At 44.1% G+C, this 24604-nt stretch overlaps 2 protein-coding genes across 3 annotated transcripts in view; both read left to right on the forward strand.

Annotated features, from left to right (window-relative positions):
- Nucleotides 1-19916, forward strand: part of LOC111869537 (tyrosine-protein kinase Btk29A-like) — an 87122-nt gene extending 67206 nt beyond the window's left edge. Inside the window, exon 3 of the mRNA XM_023861152.2 lies at nt 19685-19916. Coding sequence (XP_023716920.1) covers nt 19685-19819 — 135 coding nt within the window. The 3' untranslated portion in view covers nt 19820-19916. The remainder of the gene's footprint in view (nt 1-19684) is intronic.
- Nucleotides 1-24604, forward strand: part of LOC111869536 (tyrosine-protein kinase Btk29A) — a 197835-nt gene that overhangs the window by 22448 nt on the left and 150783 nt on the right. The window contains exon 1 of one of the 2 annotated variants that reach the window (XM_023861150.2): nt 19830-19955. The exons of the other annotated variant lie outside the window; for it this stretch is intronic. The gene's annotated coding sequence lies outside the window, so the exon portion shown is untranslated. Of the gene's footprint in view, nt 1-19829; nt 19956-24604 lie in introns of those variants that run through there. 2 annotated transcript variants of the gene reach the window in all.

Raw genomic sequence — 24604 nt, forward strand, 5'->3', positions numbered from 1 at the left:
GCTTCTCACCCACCACCTAGCAACAGGCATGTTTACAGAGCCGTTCCCTAGCAATGGCTGTTTCTGCTGGCTTCACAATTCCGGCTTTCAGCAGACATGCCACAATGCATACATACAGACAGGCAGACGACACCCTAAAACTACTTGTTCTCGTTCACGGGCGCTGAAAACATGTAAATCCGAGAAAATCTGGAGGTTGATTTCTCCACGATTGCGGGACGTGAAGTTCTGCTGCGTGTAGGAAAAAGTAAGAAGTGTTCAAATACGGTCTAAGATATTACTCGGAACGTTTTTGTGCATGGTTCTTGTCCCTTCGCTAGAGCAGAGCAGAGCAGATAGGGTAAGGTAATGAAGTTGTCCCTCTGCTTAATTCATAATCGCACCATGAAGACGTGTGGAGGAGTGAAGGTATAGCTTCATTCTTGACGTCGGCACTAGATGGAGGTGAGTGGTGAGCGTTACGCCCCTCCCTCTTTACCCCCGGGGAAACAGCCGCGGTACCCATTGGGTAGGAGACTGGGTGGGCCACAGAGCTGGTCTAGACTCTATGCAGAAGAGAAAAATTGCACCTCTTCTGGGGATCGAACATACCCTGTCAGTATACCGACTCGGCCATCTCGGTACTTTACAGAGCAGTGCAGAACCGTAGCATAATAATCGTCTGGGGTCCACCTAACTTCCTCTCCAGTGGGTACCGGGGGTAGAGCGGCCGAGGCGTGAAGCTGACAACCTGCAACTAGTGCCAAGGCCAAGAAAACGTAGCTATATACTCCCCTACACGTCTTCATGGCCTAGTGCTTAATTCGTTAAGCACAGGGACAATTTTACCTTATGGTCTCATATATGCCACTCATGACTAAACGGACGGTAAGAGGACGGCTGTGAAGGGTACAGTATCCTCGCTTGTTGGGGTGGAGCCGGCTGGCCTATTGCAGTGGTGTTTTCCTCGGGGGTGTCATAATAGAATGGCCCGATGAGAATGCCCCCGACTGAAGAAGGAAGAGAACGGAAATAGCTGCAAGCGCTGGGAGTTTTATTCATTATGTGAGGAACGCGCAGATATTCAGCATGCCCATACCAGCAGTGCCCAGACAGACTCGCGATCCCATTTCAAGAGCATTTGAATTGTCGTCACAGATGACAAGGAGATCCTGTTCGACTGAAGGTATTGCGGAATGCCAGCCGGAAGGAAATTAAATATAAAGCATCTTTTAAAAGAATTTTTCTGGACTATGCATCCAGTGGAAATCAACCGTCGTTTCGGGCGAACATATCGCCTACATCTTTAATGTCCAAGCTGAGCAAGAAACCAATATGAAGCAGGCAGCAAGCAGAGATGGTTTCTTGGTTGACTTACTGCTTGGCCCTTAAGATGGATGTGACATGTTCGTCCCATACGTCGTTCTGGCTTACACCGGGCTTCACAGCATTATATCGCAGAAGATAGAAATTTTCATAACCACCGCTCTAAGAGTCTCATATCCAGCGCTTAATACACGGTTTAACCCCCTTAAAGAGTGATCGGTCGGTTAAATTGCTGCTGGGCTTCGCCAGCGCAGTAATTTCTGGCTTCAGTCTTCTCGAGATCCATGACCAAGATTTTTATTTCCTCCTAGACGTGTACATCTTTCGAAATTGGGCCTCCTCCTCTTCTGTATAGGCGCTACGTTTGTTGCACCGTAGTTTCAGCACGAGTATATCCGCGCTGTCACAGCGTTACCGTCGCTATGGACTCTGTGCATCCTTCGTCACTGCACTATAATAAGTTCGTTGTGATAACCGTACGAAACGCATGAATCCTCTCTTCGGGCAGAAGGCAAGAGTTTCAGTGTGTTCAAGTACGTGGTACATATAGTGACTACTGGAGTGTAAAGGGTTAATCGTCTTACCGTTGGAACTACTTACAGCACTTGAAGTCACTTGAAGTAATTAGATTGGCGACTTCTTATGTGTACACACTCGCATGCACAGCGGAGCGCATGTGCAGGAGAATCTGAAGACAACGTCAGATATCTCCGTACTCCTTCCAACCTTGCTTCCACGGCCGTGCGGGCTGTAGCCTAGACCCTACACCGACCCCTTGGTCGTCCAGCCCGTAGCCAGTCGCTCTACCGACTACGCTATCCCGAATAGCTGTGTTTTCTGGGGACTATTCGTAGAATGTATCCATAAACTGTACCCGTTATGACATGTATTTCCTTTCTCCCGGGGCTGCGTGGGAAACAAGTAATTTGGATTTAAATGCAGAACTTCCGTCTAGTACTTAGACACTGTCATACTCTGAAGTAGACTCATTATACTGTACAACAAAACAAACTTCATCTCTCCTCTAAAGATGGATAGGCGATTCCAGTAAATGTCACCATTTTCAAGCGAAATGTTGAGAACTTAGTGTACGATAAACCAAAAGACTGCTTTCCCGGCACTAGGTGGCTTTCCCACCAATCGGTGCACGACATGACAGTCTAGTGATTGAGTGACATCTGGTATTGTACCGTGCAGTCGTCTGAGAGCTAGCCGAGAATTGTTCGGCCGCTCAAGCGAGAGACACTCCATCAACTCGGGTTGCAGAGATTCGGACCNCACTGTACAACAAAACGAACTTCATCTCTCCTCTAAAGATGGATAGGCGATTCTAGTAAATTTCACCATTTTCAAGCGAAATGTTCAGAACTCAGTGTACGATAAACCAAAAGATTGCTTTCCCGGCACAAGGTGGCTTTCCCACCAATCGGTGCACGACATGACAGTCTAGTGATTGAGTGACATCTGGTATTGTACCGTGCAGTCGTCTGAGAGCTAGCCGAGAATTGTTCGGCCGCTCAAGCGAGAGACACTCCATCAACTCGGGTTGCAGAGATTCGGACCGGCAGGGGGGGGGGCTGTTACAGGGATGGTTTTTGACTAAAAGCGCAGAGGATAATACAAAACTGTGCTTGGTACAACCTTTTGTATGTCATTCTTGTGATCAGCGTAACCAGTATAGTAAAAAAGAGTTTATTTCGTAAATGTTATCTAAAAGAAAGTTAAACTTTATTGTATTGCATTAGCCCAGAGGCGAGTAGATATAGGAGTATGTCGTAGTTTTCCTCAGTCCTTTCCAACTCTTGTTGGGATAGTAACGTCAAATGTGCCAAGTACGCTACTTATTCCTTCCACCTCATCATTTACATCATCTGACCGTATATAATTACTGAAGACAGAAAAGCGTCTCTTAATAAACCGAACTCCTCCAGTTATCTGCCGGGATGGTACCATAATGGATTCTTTACATTTAGTTTTTCGCCATCGTCTGATCTTTTGGCGCTATACAAGGTAAGCCGAACTGCGACACAAGCAGAATAATGCAGTAAGGAACGAATGAGTGCAGCAGTCCGATTTAGTTCCTCTGTTCACAAGTTTCCATAGGATTTCCCAGTGTCCTTAAAATTCACGCAAGACAGGAATATTATATAAGGTAACTTAGTTTCATAGAAAGAGAGCCGGTCACGGTAGCCGAGCGGTCTAAGGCATGTACTGTCTTCGCTCGCTTGGAAACCGGGATCGTGGGTTTAGTTTGTGTGTGTGCGTTTTTCTGTGTTTGTGTACAGGTAGAAGCCTTGCGACGAGCTGATCACCCGCCCAAGGAGCCCTACCGAATGTGTAAGATCTAGAAAAAACCGAAGTGAACGGAGAAGTTCATGGAGGTAGGCCTAGGCCCACTGGGGCTGTAGTGCCAAGGAAAAAAAAAAAACTTAGTTTCATAGAAAGATAGCTTGGGTAGCTCAGTCGGTATAGAGACGGGCTAGGGGCTGCACGTTAGAGGTTTTTTTTTACCGACAGTGACAAGGTTTTTCTCTCTCCATAGCGTCCAAAGCGGCTCTGGGACCCACCCAACCTCATATACAATGGGTACTGGGAGATATATCCCTGGGGAAAAGCGGCAGGAGCGTGAAGCTGCTCACTCACCTTCATCTAGTGCCGAGGTCAAGATTGATGTAGCTACACGTACACTCCCTTTATGACATGGTGCTTAATTAAGTACAGGCTTCGCTCCTTCGAACGCTGGTATCGTGGGTTCGATTCGCACTCTAGGCATGGATGTATGTATTGTGCGCTTTTATTCTGTGTTTATGTTCCATGTATGGGTAGAGGCCTTACTACGGACTGATCCCCCGTCCAAGGAGTCCTACCGACTGTGTACAGGATGAAACTGAAAAAGCGGCCAAGGCCCAACAAGGGGCTGTAGAGCCATAATAATAATAATAATAATAATAATAATAATAATAATAATAANTATACTTGTACATACATTTATGAATTATTAGGAGTGTTGCTAATACTATTAGTAACTGAATACCAAGATAAGACAACTGGGAGTGATAGCATAAAATTAACAAGTCAATAAATTAAAACCAATTACATAAGAAAATTAAAGTTAGCCGAGGTATACACATGTAGTTAATGAAAACACTAATCCAATAACACTGTAAAAGGTTTGGTACATGCTTGTAAAATATGATTCAGAGAAACCGCTCCGTCTGCAAATATGTCGAGATCTTTACCCACCACGTTGGCAGCAAGGGCGCACCGAGAAAATAATAATAACGATACTAATAATATATAAGAACCGATCACAATGGCCGCGCGATCTACGGCATGAACTGTCGTCGCTCGCTCGAACGCTGAGATCGTGGGTTCGAATCCCACTCAAGGCAGGGGTGTCTGTATTTGTGTTATCATGTGTGTAGGTAGCGGCCTTGCGACGGGCTGATCACTCGTCCAAGGAGTCTTCTCGTCTGTATGAAAAAGATTACGAAACTGAAGAAAAGGGTAGGGCCCAACAAAGTGCTGTAGTGCCACTGATGAATGAATGAATGAACTAATTAATTATAGGGATAACTTGAATATGGAACCTGCAACCACCAAGACTCACTGCTCTGCGGCGTTCCGTGAATGCACTGTAGGAAATGAGGCCTAATTAATATTTTAATATTTGGCATCCCAGCGGTATATTCAGTTTGAAATACTGGAATTTGAAATCTTCAGGACAATTTCATCGTAGCTGCAAGGCTGTAGTGATACGCTAGATGCCCATAGAGAATAATTAAGTACGACATGAAGCCCCTTTATCGGTCTATTATGATGCTGTCGCTGTAGGGACAGAAATCAAATTGAAGTAGGAGAATGACGCTCCGCGTAATGCTATTCAGACATTGTAGCTTGAATTGTGATGCTTAAGTGTAATTCTGACTGCAGAACAAAAGTACAATAGAGTGAATCGTCATTGTCGATATGTATCGATGATGGCTTTTCAGTGGCACAGAAACTGCGGAAAGGAGTCTGCGCGTGGCAAGTTCGTCGTGCATATGATCCAGATGCAGTACATACAGTCCCTAGAGTAGAGATTGTCAGAGAAGGATTCCCATAGCCACGTTCAGATTTATTTAATATTTTGATGTCAGTGTTCCAAAACATATATAGAGTTTTAATTGACAGATATATGAAACATGAAAATATTGAGCGAAAATATCCAGTTTGGTGCAAAACAGTTCTTTTAGTGCCAGTTGTAGAACAAGTTTTACACTTTATCGGCTTGGTAAATGAGATTTCGTATGAAGTAATGTCTAAACAAGATTCGGAATGGGCATAATTTTTCACTACATTACAATCGAACTTAAAGCAAGAGTGTCAAGTAGTATGTATGACCGTAGACGGGGTTTGGATTGCTGAACGGATTTATTGTCCACTTACACCCATGACTCATGAGTACAAGTAATTACATCGCCACCTCTAATCACCACAACACCCGCTAAACCTAAACCACCTTGCTGTGTCTTCACCAGGCATTTCCTGGCAACGGCTTATAACAGTGGAGGTTCTTCAGCTTCACGCGCTCAGGTTCAGTGTTCACAGTCTCCCGTACAGAACTACCTAACAAATGACTTTTGTCCTTTGCTTATAACATCTCAGTGCGGACCACGCAGGAACACCCCGTTTCCAACAGTAACTCTATTGTTGCGTGCGTATTCATTACCGCAGGAACGTGTTTCGCAAGCGGTTGCCCAGAAAGTGTCGTTATTTACGGAGTCGCCGCTTAGCAACGGATCTGTATGCCACAAAAGAGTACAAGGGTAATGGAGAAATAGTCTACTGCGTTTGAAAGAGCCGCTTAGGCAGGAAGTTTACAATACAACCGGTAGTGGCGCTGCTGAACAAACATAACTCGGAAACGCAAAATGGTGTCACCGTAGGAGGAAGCTGTATGTGAATACTTGGGAATTGAAATCTGTCATTAAAATGTAAAGACGTTAGTGTATGGAATATTAAGGATAGTTACCTGGAGATCATTCCATTAATTGGTGGTTGGAAGAGCTTTAAGCCAGGGTCTTGTATAGTTAAGGCTTCCATAAAAGCTGACAGAGTTGACCAAAGTTCGTGAGGCTTTTCAGCGCGGCTCGTGGGAATCCATCAGCCGTGCCAGCAGAGAACTTCAAATTCCCGGGATGACTGTGCAGAAAATTCTCGACCGTCATTTAAAACAATATGCATGCACCGGAACTGGACGATAGAACACGTTCGAAAGAATTTGCTTTGGACTCGCTCAGATGGATTGAGAGTGACGCCAGCTTCATGGACATCTTTCTAAGTGATGAATCATCCTTTCACTTGTGTGGTATGGTAAACAGACACAGTCGCAGAATTTTATGTTATGAGAATCCTAATGTGTCTTGCTAGTAGAATGCGATAACCCAAAATTTTTAAGTACGGTACACCTCTTCTCGCCACGACAGGAGAAAATCCTTCTTCATTATCGAGTGCACTGTGATTGAAACTTTTTGGGGCGGTTCTTTGAAACACAGCAGACTGTTTCTTATCTCTTATTTTGTGTTTTATGTTTGATTCTAATGTGGTGAACAAATTATGTCCAACCTGTACTTCGGTATGAAGGGTTCGAGCTACGTGACTCAAGACATTTTGACTTTTATTCAGGATGTTCGTGGTTTGAAGCTCTGTCAGAATACCAATTATCCTGACACGTTCATGATAGTTCTCAGTACCTCCAAGCAAAGGGACACGCTGTAGCGTGGTTGAGGCACTATTTTACAAGCCAGAAGAACGCGACTTCGATTCCTGATGAGGTCATTGGAATTTCTCACTTGACTTAATCCTTCCAGCTGCATTATGATCGTGGGGTCGACTTAACCTCTAACAGAAATGAATACCAGGAATCTACCTGGGTGGTAAAGGGCGGTGCGGCGCGTAAGACTGACAAACTCACCGCCATCTATGAGCCGATTGTCTAGAAAATGCGGGAGCCTCGACGTCTCACAACTCTCTGGGCCTCCACGGCCTGTTACAGAGATAGCCTTACCTTAGCCTTCAAGCAAATGCCAGAATAATATCTCAGGTAGGCCACGACTGCGTCCTTCACATACTTTCCAATCTGATGTTTACTAAGAATCACACCACGTATAGTCCGGCTGGCTAGCTGGTATGGACACTGGCTGTATGGTTGAATAAATGACAAATGGCTGGAGATGTGAAGGAAAGCATGGAGCACTAGAAAGGGCATTACAACAAGTAAGAAAGATACGAAGTTGGAGTTTTGTATAGTAATTGCAGCCCTGCCATTACAATATGGGAATTAATCTTATTTTTGGTGCAAATTCAAGGCGCGTCCAGAGGAGGAGCTATCTGAATGGTAAAGTAGCGGCTCCGGTCTAGAAAACCGAGATTAACGGCAGTGGGGATCCGTTGCGCTGACCACGGCTCCCTCTATCCGCAAAAGTTTGCACTAACTTCGCCGACAAGCGGCGGTCGCTCGGTCGCTATAGTTCTCTTGCGGACTAGAAGCCACGGAGTTCGTTCATCCTCCTTTACTATAGTTGTTCAGCAAGACAGTCTGTGACTGCCGTCCAAGGTTAAAAGTTTAGAGCTTAAATTCATGCCATAGAAGTATTCTTCATACCCTTTTGACATCTTTGTGTATTTAGGGGTGCCGAAGGTTCTTTTACATCACCTGCAGGAAGGTAAAGTTGTCCCTATGCTTAACTAATTAAGCACTACGCCATAAAACGTATGGGGGAGTGGCTGTGTAGATCCACGTTTTCTTGACCTCGGCAGTAGTTGAAGATGAGTGGTCACCTTTACGCCCCGGCCGCTTTACCCCCGGGGTAAGAACCCGCTGTATGCATTGGCTAGGAGGCTGGGTGGGCCCCAGAGCCGGTCTGGACGACGTGGAGAGGAGATATTTCTTGATCCTACAGGGACTCGAACTCCGACTCCTCGGCTGTCCAACCCGTACAGACACACAGACTGATGGAAGGGATTTAGGAAGTACGCCGCTGAGAATGGCTCAGGTGCCGTGATATACATACCACATTTTATAAAGATTGCTTCAGGTATTCAAAATTTGTTGGAGGGGAAGAAGAGCGCATATGCCTACGTTAGAAGAGTAGGCTAATACAAAAATTCAGTTCGTTCCTCACAGGAGAAACAATACGTCTCTACTACAAAGATTAGTCGGTTAATGCTGTTTAGGAAAACAGTCGCTATTTACTGTAAGAACCATACGAAACATACAAATACACTCTGTGGACAGAATGTTTAAATCAGGTGGTACATATAGTGACCACCGGGTTTCAGAGGGATGAAAGAAAACATGGATCATTTAAATTCTTCCAGGAACTTGTTTCTTTCGTTAACCGGTTTTGCTGTTGCTGTTTGATGTTATCCCAAGCTATAAACCCTGCTCCTATTCCGTATAGCTACACTCGTAAATTTCGATTTCTGCACCACGGATGAAATATACACAGATTCGGTTCCCGTGGGAGATGAATTGAAACTGGCTATAGGCTGTAGCAGTGAAGGCTCGCTCTTGCGGTCTAGGGGTACTATACGCCCTCCCCTCCACGCTTTGCACAGAAGTAACAAAATTTATACCCACTTCTGTCGTCGTAGAGGGGATCCCCGTAAAGCCGTCAAATGTACTTGATGTGGGAGCTGATAAAACCACAGATATGCGCCGCCTGGATAGTGGTCCATCCGTATGACATCTTGTGCAATGTAACTGCATTGAAAGCAGCCGTTGGGCTGACTCGCTGTGACACAGTTTTGTTGCGCTAAGTGTCGGAATATATCTGTTGTGGTCTCACAATCGATACTGGTTTTGTGTAAGACACTGGAAACGGTGATGGTTGGTGACATTTTCGCATGTCATGTAGCACTCCAATCCCTCGTCATGAAAAGTAAGTTTAAATGAACACGTATTGGTTTTGCAAAACAGTATGCACTTTTTGTATTCACTGAAGGATCAAGATGACATTCTTTTTTGGGTTTGTAACCCAGTAGCTAGGGATATAGACACCATAATTTCGGAGGAACCTTTTGCCTCCATCTTCAGAGTAGAAGATTTATGAGAGTTTTTTTAAACGTGGATACATATGTACATATGTACCATGCTCACATTCCAGAAATTCACAATCTTGGTTATTAGGGTTTGCTCTTGGCAGATAAAAGTAAAAATGAATTTGTGTTGGACGCCTTGATTTCGATTCCCGGAAGTGCAAGATTTTTCTCTTCTCCGCTCCGCCGCGTTCAAATCGGCTCTGAGGCCCATATGATTACCGAGGACTACTTATCCGAGAGTAAAGCGACTGGGGCGTGAAGCTGATCGGTCACCTCCTTCTAGTGCCGAAGTCAGGAATGGTGGAGCTATACCTCCATTCCGTCATACACCTTCATGGCGTAGTGCTTAATTAAGCACAGTGACAATTTTACCTTTACCTTACACAAAATAAGTAATTTAGATAATCTACAGTTAATAAGATCAATATTTATACCATGAACGTCGGCGTTAAATTGAATACTTTTGTGAACACGGTACTGAAGTTTATGTTGCCATAGAACGGAAGGAAGTTCTTGAATTGCACCTGAGCGATAGTTAGTCTCTCAGAAAGGAGTTTCTTGAGACAGGTATACATTATAGGAACTATCCTGGCATTTTCAGGAAGAAACTGAGCAAAACTACGGGAAAGGTACGTCAGGATACTCGATTTATTGCCTAAGATTCAAATCAGGCACCTACTTATTAATCCAAATTTCACTCGTTAACCTTGTATGAACCCTCTCGATATGCGCACGCGCGTTTGGATTGGTTTGTCACTCAGTATGTGTACAAATGCCGATCACAGTGCCAGTATGTGTACAAATGCCGATCGATCCAGAGGTCCCGGGTTCGATTTCCACCGTCTTCGCCTGCTCGTGGGTTCGAATCCCTCTCGAGGCATGGATGTCTGCGTTTATTTTGGGTTTGTGTTCTGTGCGTGACTGCCTCTGTGGCCTAGTGGTCAGAGTTTCTGGCTATAGATCCAGAGGTCCCGGGTTCGATTTCCGGCGCTACCGGTTTTTCTGAGAAGTAGTGGGTCTGGAATGGGATCAACTCAGTCTCATGAGGATAAACGAGGAACTATTTCAAGGAAATAGCGGCTCCGGTCTAGAAAACCGAAATTAACGGCCGTGGGTACTCGTTGCGCTGACCACGCGACACTATCCGCTAAAGTTGGCACTAACTTTACCGACAAGCGGCGGTCCCTCGGTCGGTATAGTTCGTTTGCGGACTCAAGCCGCGGAGTTTTTTTTTTTTTGTTCTGTGTATAGTTAGCGGCCTCGCGACTTGCTGATCGCTCGTCTAAGGAGTTCTGCCGACTGTCTGAGATTAAGAAACTGACTTGAAACGAGCTTTTCACGGATGGCCTATGCTCCACGTGGGAGCAACAGAAGCAGAAGAAGAAGAAGAAGAAGAAGAATGTATATAAATATGTGTTTCAAGACAGGCGTGAGTAAACATGGACTCCGGCCCCGTACATTTCTACCTCACTCCATTGAAAGTTCGTGGTTATGTGTTCTTACAAGCAAGGTCCATCCTGATTATAACGAAATGTTAATAGATAAAAAAAACTTAACTTGGAATTCCTCAAAATGCTACATTTTGAATATAAGAAACTTGTACATATAATTATTATGGGCATCATTTCGTGCTATAGGTACATACTCTTCCGGTGTCGGGTAAATTTCTGCTGATCTACGTCAGCACAGTCGTCCTTGACTCCGGTATCCGCGGGACCCACGACCATATATTTTCCTGCCTCACCACTCCGACTGAGTCGTTAGACTGAGGACCATACATAGATACGTGAACGTACTGCACGTTAATTGCGATTTCATTTTAACGCAACCAACTAATTTAGGCGGGTTTCAGTATCAGTCAGTTTAATAAGAATCCCTTGCCGGCCTAACCAGAAAGACAGGGAGAATGGTGATTAGATTGTTATATGAGTTTCCGCAGGAGGAATGCGAGGGCAGGTAGGAAAATGTTGTTCGATTTACGCGATTTCACCCACTGCGTTTCTTCTTTTTTTTGGGGGGGGGAACACAATCATCGCATAAATAGAGGAATTCCTGCATATGTAATGCGCAGATTTAAAATAAGGTATACTAACATGCGTGTTAAATTTTCCGCTCTATCGCTGTTACAGAGTACTTTCCGCCAGGCGAATCTGCAACTCACTCTCTTCGGGTTTTCCGTTCCCTTTACAACTTTCATCTCGCCTCAGCTGTCTCATTGCGAAGGTCAGGCGATGCGAAACATTTGTTTTCAAGACCACCTTTTTGCTATGAATTTATTCTTAGGGCTTTCACTGCAACAGGAATTGGGGTTTTAGGATCTCAGGGCGCAGAACGTTAAGACTTCTAGGATGTGACACCGTGTAGTCTGATAAATGGTTTCTACCGTTACGGAAGAACCTTCTGCCTCCATTTTCATTGTAGATGTTCTACTCTGAAGATAGAAGCAGGGAAGCCCCTTCGAAACGCCGGCAACCATTACCATGCTGCACGGCGTCACATAAGACCGCAATATTAAAACAAACTCCGTGGTGTTAGTCTACAAGCGAACTATACCGATCGAACGACCGCCGCTTGTCGGCGAAGTTAGCGCCAACTTTAGCGTGGTCAGCGCAACGAATCCCAGCGGCCGTTAATTTCAGTTTTCTAGACCAGAGCATCTGTTCCCTTGAAATAGCTCCTCAATTATCCTCACGAGGCTGAATGGACCCCGTTCCAAACAGTAGTAGTAAACAGTTGAATTATTGGAGTTGCATTTTACTGTTATGACGTACGACATAACTTACACATACGAGTCAGTCAGATAATACTCATAGACCTACAGAATCAGAAACCGTCTCCTATTTAATGTGTATCATTGTTATATTTAGGCCTGTTATACGCCTATACCGGAGCTGGGGTAACGTAGTCGGTATAGCGACTGGCTACGGGCTGGAATCGGAGTTCGAGTCCCGGTAGGGTCAAGAATTTTTTCTTCTCCAAATCGCGCAGACCGGCTCCCGGCCCACCCAACCTCCTATACAATGGATACCGGGGGCACTTCCCCCAACCGGGGCGTGAAGCTGACCACTCACCTCCAGCTAGTGCCTAGATCAAGAAAATATGGATCTATACATCCACTCCCCCATACGCCTTCATGGCGTAGTGCTTAATTCGTTGAGCACATGGACAGCTTTACCATTATATGCCTATATCGAATGGTAACGATTTAAATTTGTGTTCGTGAAATGTTTCATGCTTTTCCTCAGCCCCTCTAAGCGAAAGAGAAGATTGTGTCTTGCTTTCTAATCCTTATACTCTTACGCATTTAAATGGACGATATTTAAACCTTTGGAGATGAAACAACACTTAAATAGCAGAAAGAATGTGTATCAATATTAGAGTTAATTTTACCGTCTACACAACACGTTTTTATTATTATTATTATCACACTACATGTTTCGACCTCAAGAGGTCATCCTCAGGTGTACGAACACAGTTCGTGAATTGAAGTTTCATTCAGGTCATTGTATACCAATGACCTGAATGAAACTTCAATTCACGAACTGTGTTCGTACACCTGAGGATGACCTCTTGAGGTCGAAACATGTAGTGTGATAATAATAATAATAAAAACGTGTTGTGTAGACGGTAAAATTAACTATAATATTGATTAAATACACAACAGGATGCAAGAAACAATTAAAGAATGTGTGTATGTGCTTTGCAGTTTAGCGCTTGTAATTTCAGACGAAGCCACAGCCCAGAACTCGCAGTGTCTGTCTGCTGTATTCCCAGATGCGTTCTGTAATCCCGTGAGCGGCACGTTGCCAAGTAAAAGGATCATGCGATGGTGTCTCTTGCCTTCCCCAGTTGAAGATGCGATAATGAAAATGAGATTAGCAACCCAAACACACGTCACCCTTGGCCAGCAGACCGTAAAGCATGGGGACTGTATCTCATTGTGTACCAGAGCTCTTCATAGGGTAGACAACTAGTGTCAGTGTGTGAAGGGTTTGTTCTACTTGTGGGATTTACGTTTTCACAGCGGTTACTGGTATGTGATCCCGTGTAGTCTGATAGAAGTTTATCAACGTTTCGGAGGAATGCTGTGTCCCCTTATTCAGTGTCGAATAAACAGAGCAAGCAAACAGCAAAGTGAGACAGCTTAATTTGATCCGGGGTTGTTTGTTTGCTTGGCTTACTATTTCTACCTTGAAGATGGAAGTAATAAGTTTCTCCGAAATATAGCTAGGTTTAGACTGTACGGCGTCACATACCAGACGATACGTATTCTTTGTGCTGCCTCTCTGTAAAATTTCATTTTTGTGGCTATGTTAAATTTGAGGAAGAAACTAGTGAAATGCTACATTTGGAGCATAGCTCTGTATGGAGCTGAAACATGGACACTTAGGGCAGTAGATCAGAAACATCTGGAAAGTTTCGAAATGTGGTGTTGGAGAAGGATGGAGAAGATCAGTTGGACCGATTATGTGAGAAATGAAGAAGTGTTAATTAGAGTCAGTGAGCAGAGGAATATCCTACACGAAATAAGAAAACGGAAGGCTAATTGGATTGGTCATGTTTTACGCAGAAACTGCCTTCTAAAAGAAGTTATCGAAGGAAAGATAGAGGGGCGGATAGAAGTGACAAGAAGACGAGGAAGAAGACGTAAGAAGATGCTGGATGACCTTGGGGACAGAAGAGGATACTGTCATTTGAAGGAGAAAGCTCTAGATCGCATTAAGTGGAGGAATTGTTTTGGAAGAGACTGTGGACCTGTCGTCTGACAGATTGATGATGATGATGATGATGATGATGATGATGTCAAAAGGAACCGCTTTCGACGCATGATATTTCAGTTAAATTTCAAACGGTTCTGACAGTGGTGTAATTCGGAATTGCTGGGATTTTGGACGTCGTCCATCATCCGGTATTCTGAAAACACTAGAGAACGCAACGTTTCGGAAGCTGGGCTAGCTCTTTGTAACGGGCCCAACATAGTAGGTGTCCCCCCCCCCCCCCCTAATGACAGAAACAAATGCAGTTTCCAAAACGTGTTCGCTAGCGTTTTAACGGACGATGGACAAAGTCCAGAACCCCACTAATTCCGAATCATATATCAGGTTTACACAGCATTTATAATTAAGAGTGTGGTATTTTTTGGTTATGACCCCGCGTAGTTTCATAGAAATTTGCTGTCTCCGTCTTCAAGGAGTAAAAAGTGAAGTCACTCACTCATAGAGATGAGCCCTTTCTCAACAGCCGCCAATTTTGCAGGTACTCAAGAATTAACCAGCATTTATGGAACCCAAAGGTTCTTCATCGCATTGACAAGATCCCATCACTAGTCCCTATCCTGAGCCAGATTGATCTACTCAACACCATCCCATCCTATCTAAGATCCATTTTAATATCGTCTACTTACCAACGTTTTGGTCTTCCTAGTAGTCTGTTTCCGTCTGGCTTTCCCGCCAGTATATGCATTCGACTGGCTACGGGCTGAATGACCGAGGGGGACGGAGTTCGAGTCCCTGTAGGGTCAAGAATTTTCTCTACTCCAAAGCGTCCAGACCGGCTCTGGGGCTCACCCAACCTCCTATCTAATGGGTACCGGGGATTCTTTCCCCGAGAGTAAAGCGGCCCGGGCTTGAAGCTTACCACTGACCTCCAGCTGGTGTCGCGGTGAAGAAAATGTGGATCTGTACGTCCAGTCCCCCATACGCCTTCATGGCGTAGTGCTTAATTAGTTAAGCACAGGGACGACTTTACTGTGAAGTCAGAAATAGAAAATAAATACACCGGACTGCTCGTTGAACTGCATTTTGAGACACGCCCATGTGACGCAGGCCTCTGCATGTGTGTGTGTACTTACGCAACAGTCGAGTTGGGGTGCGATCTTTATGTATTGTTGAATTGGTTGTGGAGTTCTGTGTTTGCGTATATTATTGGTAATATTCTGTGATGTTGGAATTAAACTATATACAGATTAATGTTTTATGCTCTTCCCTTTTCAGCTGGTCCGCATACCGGCAAGTAATTGATGCGTACCGGAAAATTTGTCAAAAATTGTACATCTGCTACTACATTTGTATGTGTCAGCCTTGAAGCTAAACACGAAAGGCTCTGTGTCTTGGGTCAACTTAGTTTCACTTCCAATAGCCCTTATCGCTTTTCTTAATTCATTTAGGTTCCTTGTTCTCTTTCCCAAACCGAAACCCTCCATCATTGTATAGTGGGACATCATCTCAATCGGTATAGCGACAGGAAGCGAGCTGGACAGCCGGGGTTCAATTCCTGCTTGTTTTTTTTTCTCTTCGCTGTGGCGTCGAGACCGGCTCTGGGGCCCACCCAATCTCCTACACAATAGGTACCGGGGTCTCTTTTCCCGTGGCTGAAGCGGCAGGGGCATAAAGCTGTCCACTCATCTCGATCTAGTACCGAGGTCAAGATTGATGGAGCTATACCTTTACTCCCCCATACGTCTTCATGGCAAGGTGCTTAATGAATTAAGCACAGGAACAACTTTACCGAAAATGATTGTAAGAAAGTGATCTTTTTTTGTTTGATCGCAGGGAGGTCCCAATATGAAGAATGGGCCTGGTTATTTCCTAGGAAACGTAGATTATAACAAAAACGCATAAATCAAGGTAAAAAGTAAAGGTATCCCTGTAACAGGCCGTGGAGGCCCATAAGGTTGTGAGACGTTTAGGCTCCCACATTTTCTAGACAGTCGGCTCACAAATGGCGGTGAGGTTGTCAGCCTTATGCGCCGGCCGCTCTTTGCCCCCAGGAAGATTCCTGGTACTCATTTCTGTTAGAGGCTGAGTCGACTTCAGGGCTGTAGTGTGGCTGGAAGGATTATGTAAACTCAAAAAACCCAATGACCTCATTGGGAATCGAACCCGTGACCTTATGCTTGTAGCATAATTCCTCAAACAACTACGCTGCCGCGTGAGTTCTTTTCAAAAATATATTCTAGGTTGGATATTATCAGTGATGAACATGTGGTTGTGATCATTTTTTAATAATTTAAATGTGAAATGACATTGTAATTACTTTTCTACCCAAACTTCAGATATTACATTAATGAGTTTACGTAAGAACTATTTATTTATTTACTGCCATAAACCCTTAACTGACGTTCGTAAGCCTCCACACTGGAGAAGATCTCGGTACAGTTTGTACCGCCCTCAGTTTTGGGGGGAGGGAAGTTTCTTGTACAAAACCTGCAATGTAAGTTGCGAATGCAACAATCAGAACGTGAACAGTGTAATATAAAATAGACATCTTCCATGAATTACTGTTTTTAAATACAGTTATGCCTATGTTTGTTCACATTTTGTGGTTTCCACCAGCATTTCTTACGCCATTTTTACGCATATATGTTGAGTTCCTATCTTTCTGTTATACATAAGACGAACCTACATAGGGCACCATTTACATTCCTAGTATACTCGCCCCTTTACGAGAAAGAATTCCGCCTCCGGAAATAGCCCCTCACTATGAACGTAGGCAACCGGAAATGGGTATTATCCTGTCCACGCTTTGGCTCTTAGCCTTTGATAGATTGTTATGGAGGAAGGAAGCACCGTTTACTCACAATTGGTATGTTGATATATTCTCCTGAAATTGTATTAATGAAAGTCACGGATAGCAGAAATTGTAAGGGTAATTGTGGACACGTCGAAAACAGTGATTTAATTTGTTGTGTATCTCCGAGACAGCGGCACAGTTCAAAGGATAAATTTTATCTGTCCTTCGTAATTTTAGTAGAAATTTTCAGATGTTGTGGAACGAAATGTAAAATTATTTATATTAGAGACAGTAGAAAGGCAGAGAAACGTTGTTTTGACGCTGTGGGCTTCTCCAGAATTGCTGTGTCCGAGGAGCTATGGCACACAGAGCTGTTTTTTGTGCCGACTAAAACCTCGGGACATTTCTTGTTATTATATTTGCCTACTGGAAACCACAATCGGTCGCAGTAGCCGCGTGGTCTAAGGCATGTACTGTCTTCGCTCGTTCGAACGCTGGGATCGTGAGTTCGAATTCCACTTAAGGGATGGATGTTTGGTGTGTGTATGCGTTTATTCTATGTTTGTGTTGTCCTATGTAAGGAGTTCTACCGTCTGTGAAAATTATTACGGAACTGAATAAAAGGCCAGGGCCCTGAATTGGCTGTGAGAGTCACTGAAAAATGTACTGCAAACCACTAACCTGTACTAGGCGTGCGTGACGTGGTAAAACGAATGATTAAAAAACTCACATGAGAAATGGTCGCAGGGCTAAGACAAAATATTGAAAGTACGTTTTGTATTAACGTGATATTTGTTAAGGTTTTGAAGAGATCTGAGCTCATTTCTACTGGATTTTTTAAGAATCTGTTCCTACCCGCTGCTTTCAAACTCCATGAAACCATTTTTGAAGAAACAGTGCGAGAACCCAGATCCAAAAATTGTTTTATTTTTAGATAAAGTTTCCTTACGTGCGTCTTTCTATCCTTCCGAACAGATGCGTCCTCATTCGTCCCTTCTGAAAAAATAGAATAAAATAAATTTCAACCCCTACAGGTGGAACAAACAAATCTATTTATTTTCTTTAAGAAAGCAAAGACAATAGAATATCCTTATAGTTATCTGCTGTAGAATTGCCGTAACATAATTTTCGCCATTACGCAATTTGCACTGCCGAACGTAGGTTCGAGTCTTTGTCCGGAGACTAGCAACTGCTCCCCCAGTAGCTTGCAAGGACAACACTTCCGCGTTCCTTCAGCTTATCATCCAGAGTAATCCCAGCATGCGATACTTCTCGTTTTGTTGTTGAAAAGGTGTTGTTACGTAATGCAATACTTCGAAGGGATTCGTGAATGAAGTGTTCGGAGCTTGATTCCATGACGGGAATATGACAAATATGTAACTCCTTCCCTCTTTTGGATTCTGGTGCATGCACAGATCCGAGATATTAGTAGCGGTGAAGAATGATGATGTGGTCTTCTGGCTTATAACACAGTGCAGTCTGGTACCAGCGGCTCGGAGGAACATATCCGTCCATTAGAAGGGCAGTATGCCACGCCGAAATGTTAGTACCCACCTACGGGGTTCCGTAGTGTCATAACCGAAAAGACCACATTCATCAGTTCTAAATTCGTTTAATTGCGCTGTTTTCACATGGTTGTGTGTCTGTGTGTGCGCTTTCGCTGTCGAGGCTCTATAGCATCGGATGAATTAGGAAGGCCCTCGAAGGGAGCGGTCATGGCCCAATTAGGACACTATCCGACGTTTGCCTGCAGTGACTGAGGAAAGCCACAAGAACATCAGGATAACATGTGCCCTGAGATTTGAATCGAGTACCACCAGAATACAACTTCGCAGTGTTACATACAGGCCAGCCTGTTGGTTGCCTGGCTATGCGTATATGCTATTGCACGAAATGCAATAGTGCTTACAACCTTCGTTACAAAAACAGAAATGAAAATGATAAATTCTAAACATTTAAATAACAAAGTTTTGCCTTAGGGACCAGAATATGTATCAGTAAAGTGAGTGGGTGCCGGTCACGGTAGCCGAGCGGTCTAAAGGGGCCCATACACATACGAGTCTGGCTAGCGAGTCCGGATCGACGAGCTTGACTCGGGAGCCGTGCTCGGATTAATTTCACCACAAACGCATGAGCTAACTCCCATCTTTGCGACCCACACACGGACGAGTTTGGCTCATTGGAACCCGAACCGAGTCGGACTCGCGAGCCAGACTTGTACGCGTATGGGCCCCTTTAGGCAAGCACTGTCTTCGCTCGCTCGGAAGCCGGAATCGTAGGTTTGAATCTCAGGGCATGGAATGTTAGTGTGCGTGCGTGTGCTGTGTTTGTGTTTAGGTACAGGTAGAGACCTTGCGACGAACTGATCACCCGCACAAGGAGTCCTACCGAATGTCTAAGATCTAGTAAACAGAAGTGAAACGGAGAGTTTCGTGGAGGTATGCCAAGTCTCAAATTGGGGTTGTAGTGCCAAAGGAAAAAAAAAAGCGAGTGGTTACTTTGGGTTTCGATTCTCGTCGTTGGAAGGGATCTCTCCTTCGCCACCGCATCATGAGCGGAAAAGAAGCCAGAGCATGAAGCTCAGGTCTTGCCTCTTTCTAATGCCAGTGTGGATGTCCGCTCACCCTGTAGTGTACGCGTTACGGTGTGGATCTTAGTCTCTGTGATCTTCACTTCTTTACATGTTTTGCGTGATGGTCTGTCTCTTCGTGTATATTGTTCTTTGTGTATATAGCGCTGTAGTGGGGTCTGTAGGTGATTTGTGTTTCACGTTCCTCTTCAGCAACGTCGCAAAGAACGCGGGCGTGTGGATGTCGGTTCGGTTCAAGTGGTGGAGCCAGCACAGCTGTCTGGTAGTGGTGCATCGGGTGCCGGTGGTGGTGGTGTTGGTGGTGGAGGTGGAGGTGACAACAATTAACTCCTAGACGGCGTATCGCATCCTGCCGGATTTCCTTTCCAAGTCGGCTACCAGGAAGGTGGACAGGAATACACACTCTACTTGCTGGCTAACCGAGAGCAGGACAGGGTCGAGTGGATACGAGCTCTGAGGGCAGGTAACCACTTCAACTAACTTCTCTTCTTGAGTCGCCATTAAAGTTTTGAAAAAAAGGTAAAGTTTTCCCTCTGCTTAACTAATTAAACACTACGCCATGAAGGTGTATGGGGGAGTGGGTGTATAGATCGACATTTTGTTGACCTCGGCACTAGCTGTAGGTGAGTGATCAGATTCACGCCCCGGCCGATTTATCCCCGGGGAAAGAGCCCCTGGTTACCTATTGGATGGGAGGTTAGGTGGACCCCAGAGGCGGTTTGGACGACGTGGAGAAAAGAAAATTATTGACCCTACCGGGACTCCAACTTCGAGGCCCCGGTCGTCCAACCCGTAGCCAGTCACTATACCGACTACGCTGGACGACGTGAAGAAGAGAAAATTGTTGAACCTATCGGGACTCAGTCTTCCAGCCCGTAACCATTTGCTATACCGACTACGCTATCCTGGCGCCTACTAATAAAGCACTAAGCCGTGAAGGCGTATGGGACTGGCTAAAAGCGTATGTCCGTTGGTGTTAAATAGTAAGAATGTTGTTGAGAGTGTGGAGAATATTAATCTTCTTGAAGTTATTATATATGAGCAATATGTATATACGTTAGATATTTTATCATCAAAATAACCTTCAGTAAATTGCAATCAGATGCAGTTTCAATAGAATAAAACTAGCCTTTAATAAACACCAAAACAAGTGGACTTAAAAATAAAGAAAATGAATGAAATTAGGGACGTGTTGTGGTGTATTCCGTTTGGTAAAATATTATTTTTGTAAGGTTGAAGCATTTTGTATTTTCTTGCTTTATTTTGAACGTCGGTTTATACACCGATTCAAGCAAAATTATAAATGTTTTACAAAATTGCTGACCAGTTTTCGTTTAAATCCTTATAAAATTTGATTGTAAACATCAGGGCCTACGAACTTGGTATATCATTCAAGATGTGTGAATATCGAGAGATAAAATACCGAAGTTGGGGACAGTGATATAATCACTTTGATCAGTTCGCTCTAGACATGTGAGTTTCAGTCTTCAAAAGATCATCTTAGTGTCTTGTAGGTAATGAGAAGTGCTTTTGTGGTTACTGGCAACAAATTGATCACTAAGTTATTGTCTTTACGGCTGCGCCATAACTCAAGCGGTTGGTCGTTGGCTTCCCACGGCGGCGGCCCGGGTTCGATCTCTGGTCTCGTCAAGTGAGATTTGTGGTGGACAAAGTGGCGCTTGGGCAGGTTTTCTCCAAGTACTTCGGTTTCCCCTGCCAATCTTCATTCCACCAATTTCTCCACAATCACCCTCACCTATCATCTGGGGCTGGCACAATAGGCCAGAAGTGGCCGCAGTACAAGAGATTTAGTCCCACCCCACTAACAATAAAGAAAAGCTGACTGAAGGTATGAACCGTTCAAGAAAGCTATCCCTGTAACAGGCCATGAAGGCCCATAGGATTGTAAGATGTCGAGGCTCCCACATTTTCTAGACAGTCGGCTCACAGATGGCGGTAAGTTTGTCAGCCCTACGAGCCAGCAGCCCTTTACTCCCCAGGAAGATTCTTCCTACTCATTTCTGAGTCGACCCCAGTGCCATAGTGCGGCTGGAAGAATTAGGTAAATTGAAAAAGTCCACCTCATCCGGACTCGAACCCGCGGCCTGCCGAATTGTGGCATAGGCCTCAACCAACTACGCTACCTCGTGCCCCCACAGTAATAATAATAATAATAATAATAATAATAATAATAATAATAATAATAATAATGATAAAGAAGAGGAGGGAAGCCCGCGGAAATGTTCATTATGTTTTGTTATTTAATGATGCTATCAATAGGTCAGGCTACAGTATGGCCCAGAAGTCGCTTAACTGGTTAGTAAAATGAACATTATGCTAGAAATGTCCTTATTACTTTCTGAATTTGTCGATCACAGTGGCCGCGCGGTCTGAGGCATGAACTGTCTTCTCCCGCTCGAACACTAGGATCGTGGGTTCGAATCCCACTCGAGGCATGGATGTCTTTGCGTAGGTAGCGACCTTGTAAGGTGCTGATCCTCCGTCCAGTAAGTCCTACCGACTGTCTTAGATTAAGAAACTGAAGAAGCGGCCAAGGTCCAGCAAGGGCTGTAGAGACATAGGTAGACAGACAGATAGACATAGATAGTGCTTAATTCATTAAGCACAGGAACACCCCCCCCCCTTGGCACTACAGCCTCAATGGGCCTAGGCCTACCTCCATGAACTTCTCCGTTCACTTCGGTTTTTCTAGATCTTACACGTTCGGTAGGACTCCTTGGGCGGGTGATCAGCTCGTCGCAAGGCCTCTACCTGTACACAAACACAGAAAAACGCACACACAAACTAAACATCCATGACCTGAGTGGGATCCCGGTTTCCAACCGAGCGAAGACAGTACATGCCTCAGACCGCTCGGCTACCGTGACCGGCGCATCATTTCGTCTAGAAGTTACTAATTTTAGAATCGAATGATCGGTACCTTCTCGTAATGATATATAGTTGGCTGTTGTCTCCTGAAAAAAAAAAAATCACTTTCAATTATAATTTAATTTCAACTTAGGATATTTTCCCATAAATTTACTTTTTTTTCACGCTTTTATTACTCCTTCACTTACACGTGTTAATATAATGATTTCTTATTTAATTTGTAGAGTGCACTTCGGGAAGTGCAGCCACTCTAGTCAAAAAGAGCTCATTTTGTACACGTTAGCGACAAAATTGAAAACGTTTCCTGCTGTATAGTTTGAACATATTGTGCATGACACCACTATTGAAAATATAGCACATCTCTGGTTTAATTTTCTATAAAGAAATGTAAATTTTTATCATTTTCATCATTTTAGTTCGTGTAGAACAGAGCAAAGAAGGATCCGGTGCCTGAAACATGAATAGTCGGACACAAGAAACAAGAAGAGGGATTCTCCTCCAATTCCTATTGCGATCTTGCTCACTTTAATCGTGTTTATGGAGCCCTTTATGCCATAAGGAACTATACTAACTCACAACCTAAAAAGTGACGAAGTCTGAAAACCGAGGCAATATTTCACTTTGATACGCTCAACAAGAACGACATTTTGTGGATATATCTACTACAATATTACTTCAGAGGCAAAAATTACCTCCATAGTTTAAAAATTCCAGACAAGCTAATAGTAACCAAGCAAGTTAAAAATTCCCCTTCCCCCACGCGGTAGCATAGTTGACACTGGCACTTTGCTACAAGTCCGAGGTTCGCGGATTCGATACCCGATGAGATCATCAGATTTTTCAATTGATCTAATCCTTACAGCCGCACTATGGCCCTGGGGCCCACTCGGCAACTAACGGAAATGAGTACCAGAAATCTTCCAGAGTATTCAACACGACCAGCACCACAACGACAACCCCGCGACTAACGGTTCTTCTATTCTTGTTGTGTGTATTGGTTATCGCTTGAACGCGTTTGCCGTGTCGTTGCCCAGCAACGGTTGGTGGGATGCACAGACAGACATCAAAATGGTCTCATAGGCCTGCTTTTTAAATCAAGGAAAGAATGCTAATTACTCCCTGTTTGTACATTGACGATTACGAATGTAGCAAACACAGGTTTGAGTTATTTTTAAGCGACCAGCAGAACTCGCCAAATTTCGCATAATTTTTTCAAGAATAAAGTAGCGTATTTAGTGCGGAATACTTGAACCCTCGAAATCGGTATTCCTGCCGACTGAGCTCGTGATCGTCAGGGTGACTTGCCCGTTCTCATTATGAATGCGACGCACAAGTCTGGAGGTAAACATACCAACTTCTCTTACAGTAGAAGCGAGCGGAGGCAGTAGCTTCCTTACACGTAATGGATAAAGGTGGGACCCTACGGCTTCAGCAGACTTAGGCAGCTTCAGCTGTCGGTTCGATGGTTTCGCTTTGGTAACGCGGATAATATAGATCACGGACGCAGACTTTGCCCAAGCCTGGCTTTTAGAATTTAATAAAAAATAAATTTAAAGATCACTTTCGTCGAATGTCGGAATATTACGCTGAAATACCATCTTCGCCTGAATTTGATGTTGCAACTGTGATGCAGGTTGGCAGATTTAAACTTTAAATTTATTTCTACGTATTACGTGTACATTATTAGTAATTATTCCTGCCCTTAAAAGCGCAGTGGTTAACATATGTGCCACGTTCTTTAACACTCAGATGCTCTTTATTTTGTCCACATGGTGTATTTGTGTTTGATATGATTATCAGAACAAACGGTGACTATTTCGCTGAAACATTAGGTCACCATCGCCTCCTCTGAGCCAGCGCCGTGTTTAAGGGGAAGCGATCAGGGTGGTCGCTCCAGGACCTCCACAGAAAATAAATCTAATCACAATATTTGAGGTTCTCACAGCGGTGGTTATGAAGAATCCTGTCCTCTTGGATATAATGCCCTGTAGTCGTTTGAAAGTCAGCGTTTTGTATTAACGTGTTGCCTCTGTCTTTAGGGTCGCAACATAAGTCAAGCGACAAATCAGCATGAAGTAGGTAGCAAGAAGAGCAATCAACATGCCGAAAGCTTGGATATATGTAAGAAAATAGGTGGGAAGTGCAAGAGAACTCATCAGTTCGCATTGATAGAATACACGGATCCTATTCAGACATTTGCGTCTCTAAAATCGCGAGAACTTA

Source organism: Cryptotermes secundus, unplaced genomic scaffold (genome assembly GCF_002891405.2).
Source record: "Cryptotermes secundus unplaced genomic scaffold, Csec_1.0 scaffold196, whole genome shotgun sequence".
Classification (NCBI taxonomy): Eukaryota; Metazoa; Arthropoda; class Insecta; order Blattodea; family Kalotermitidae; genus Cryptotermes; species Cryptotermes secundus.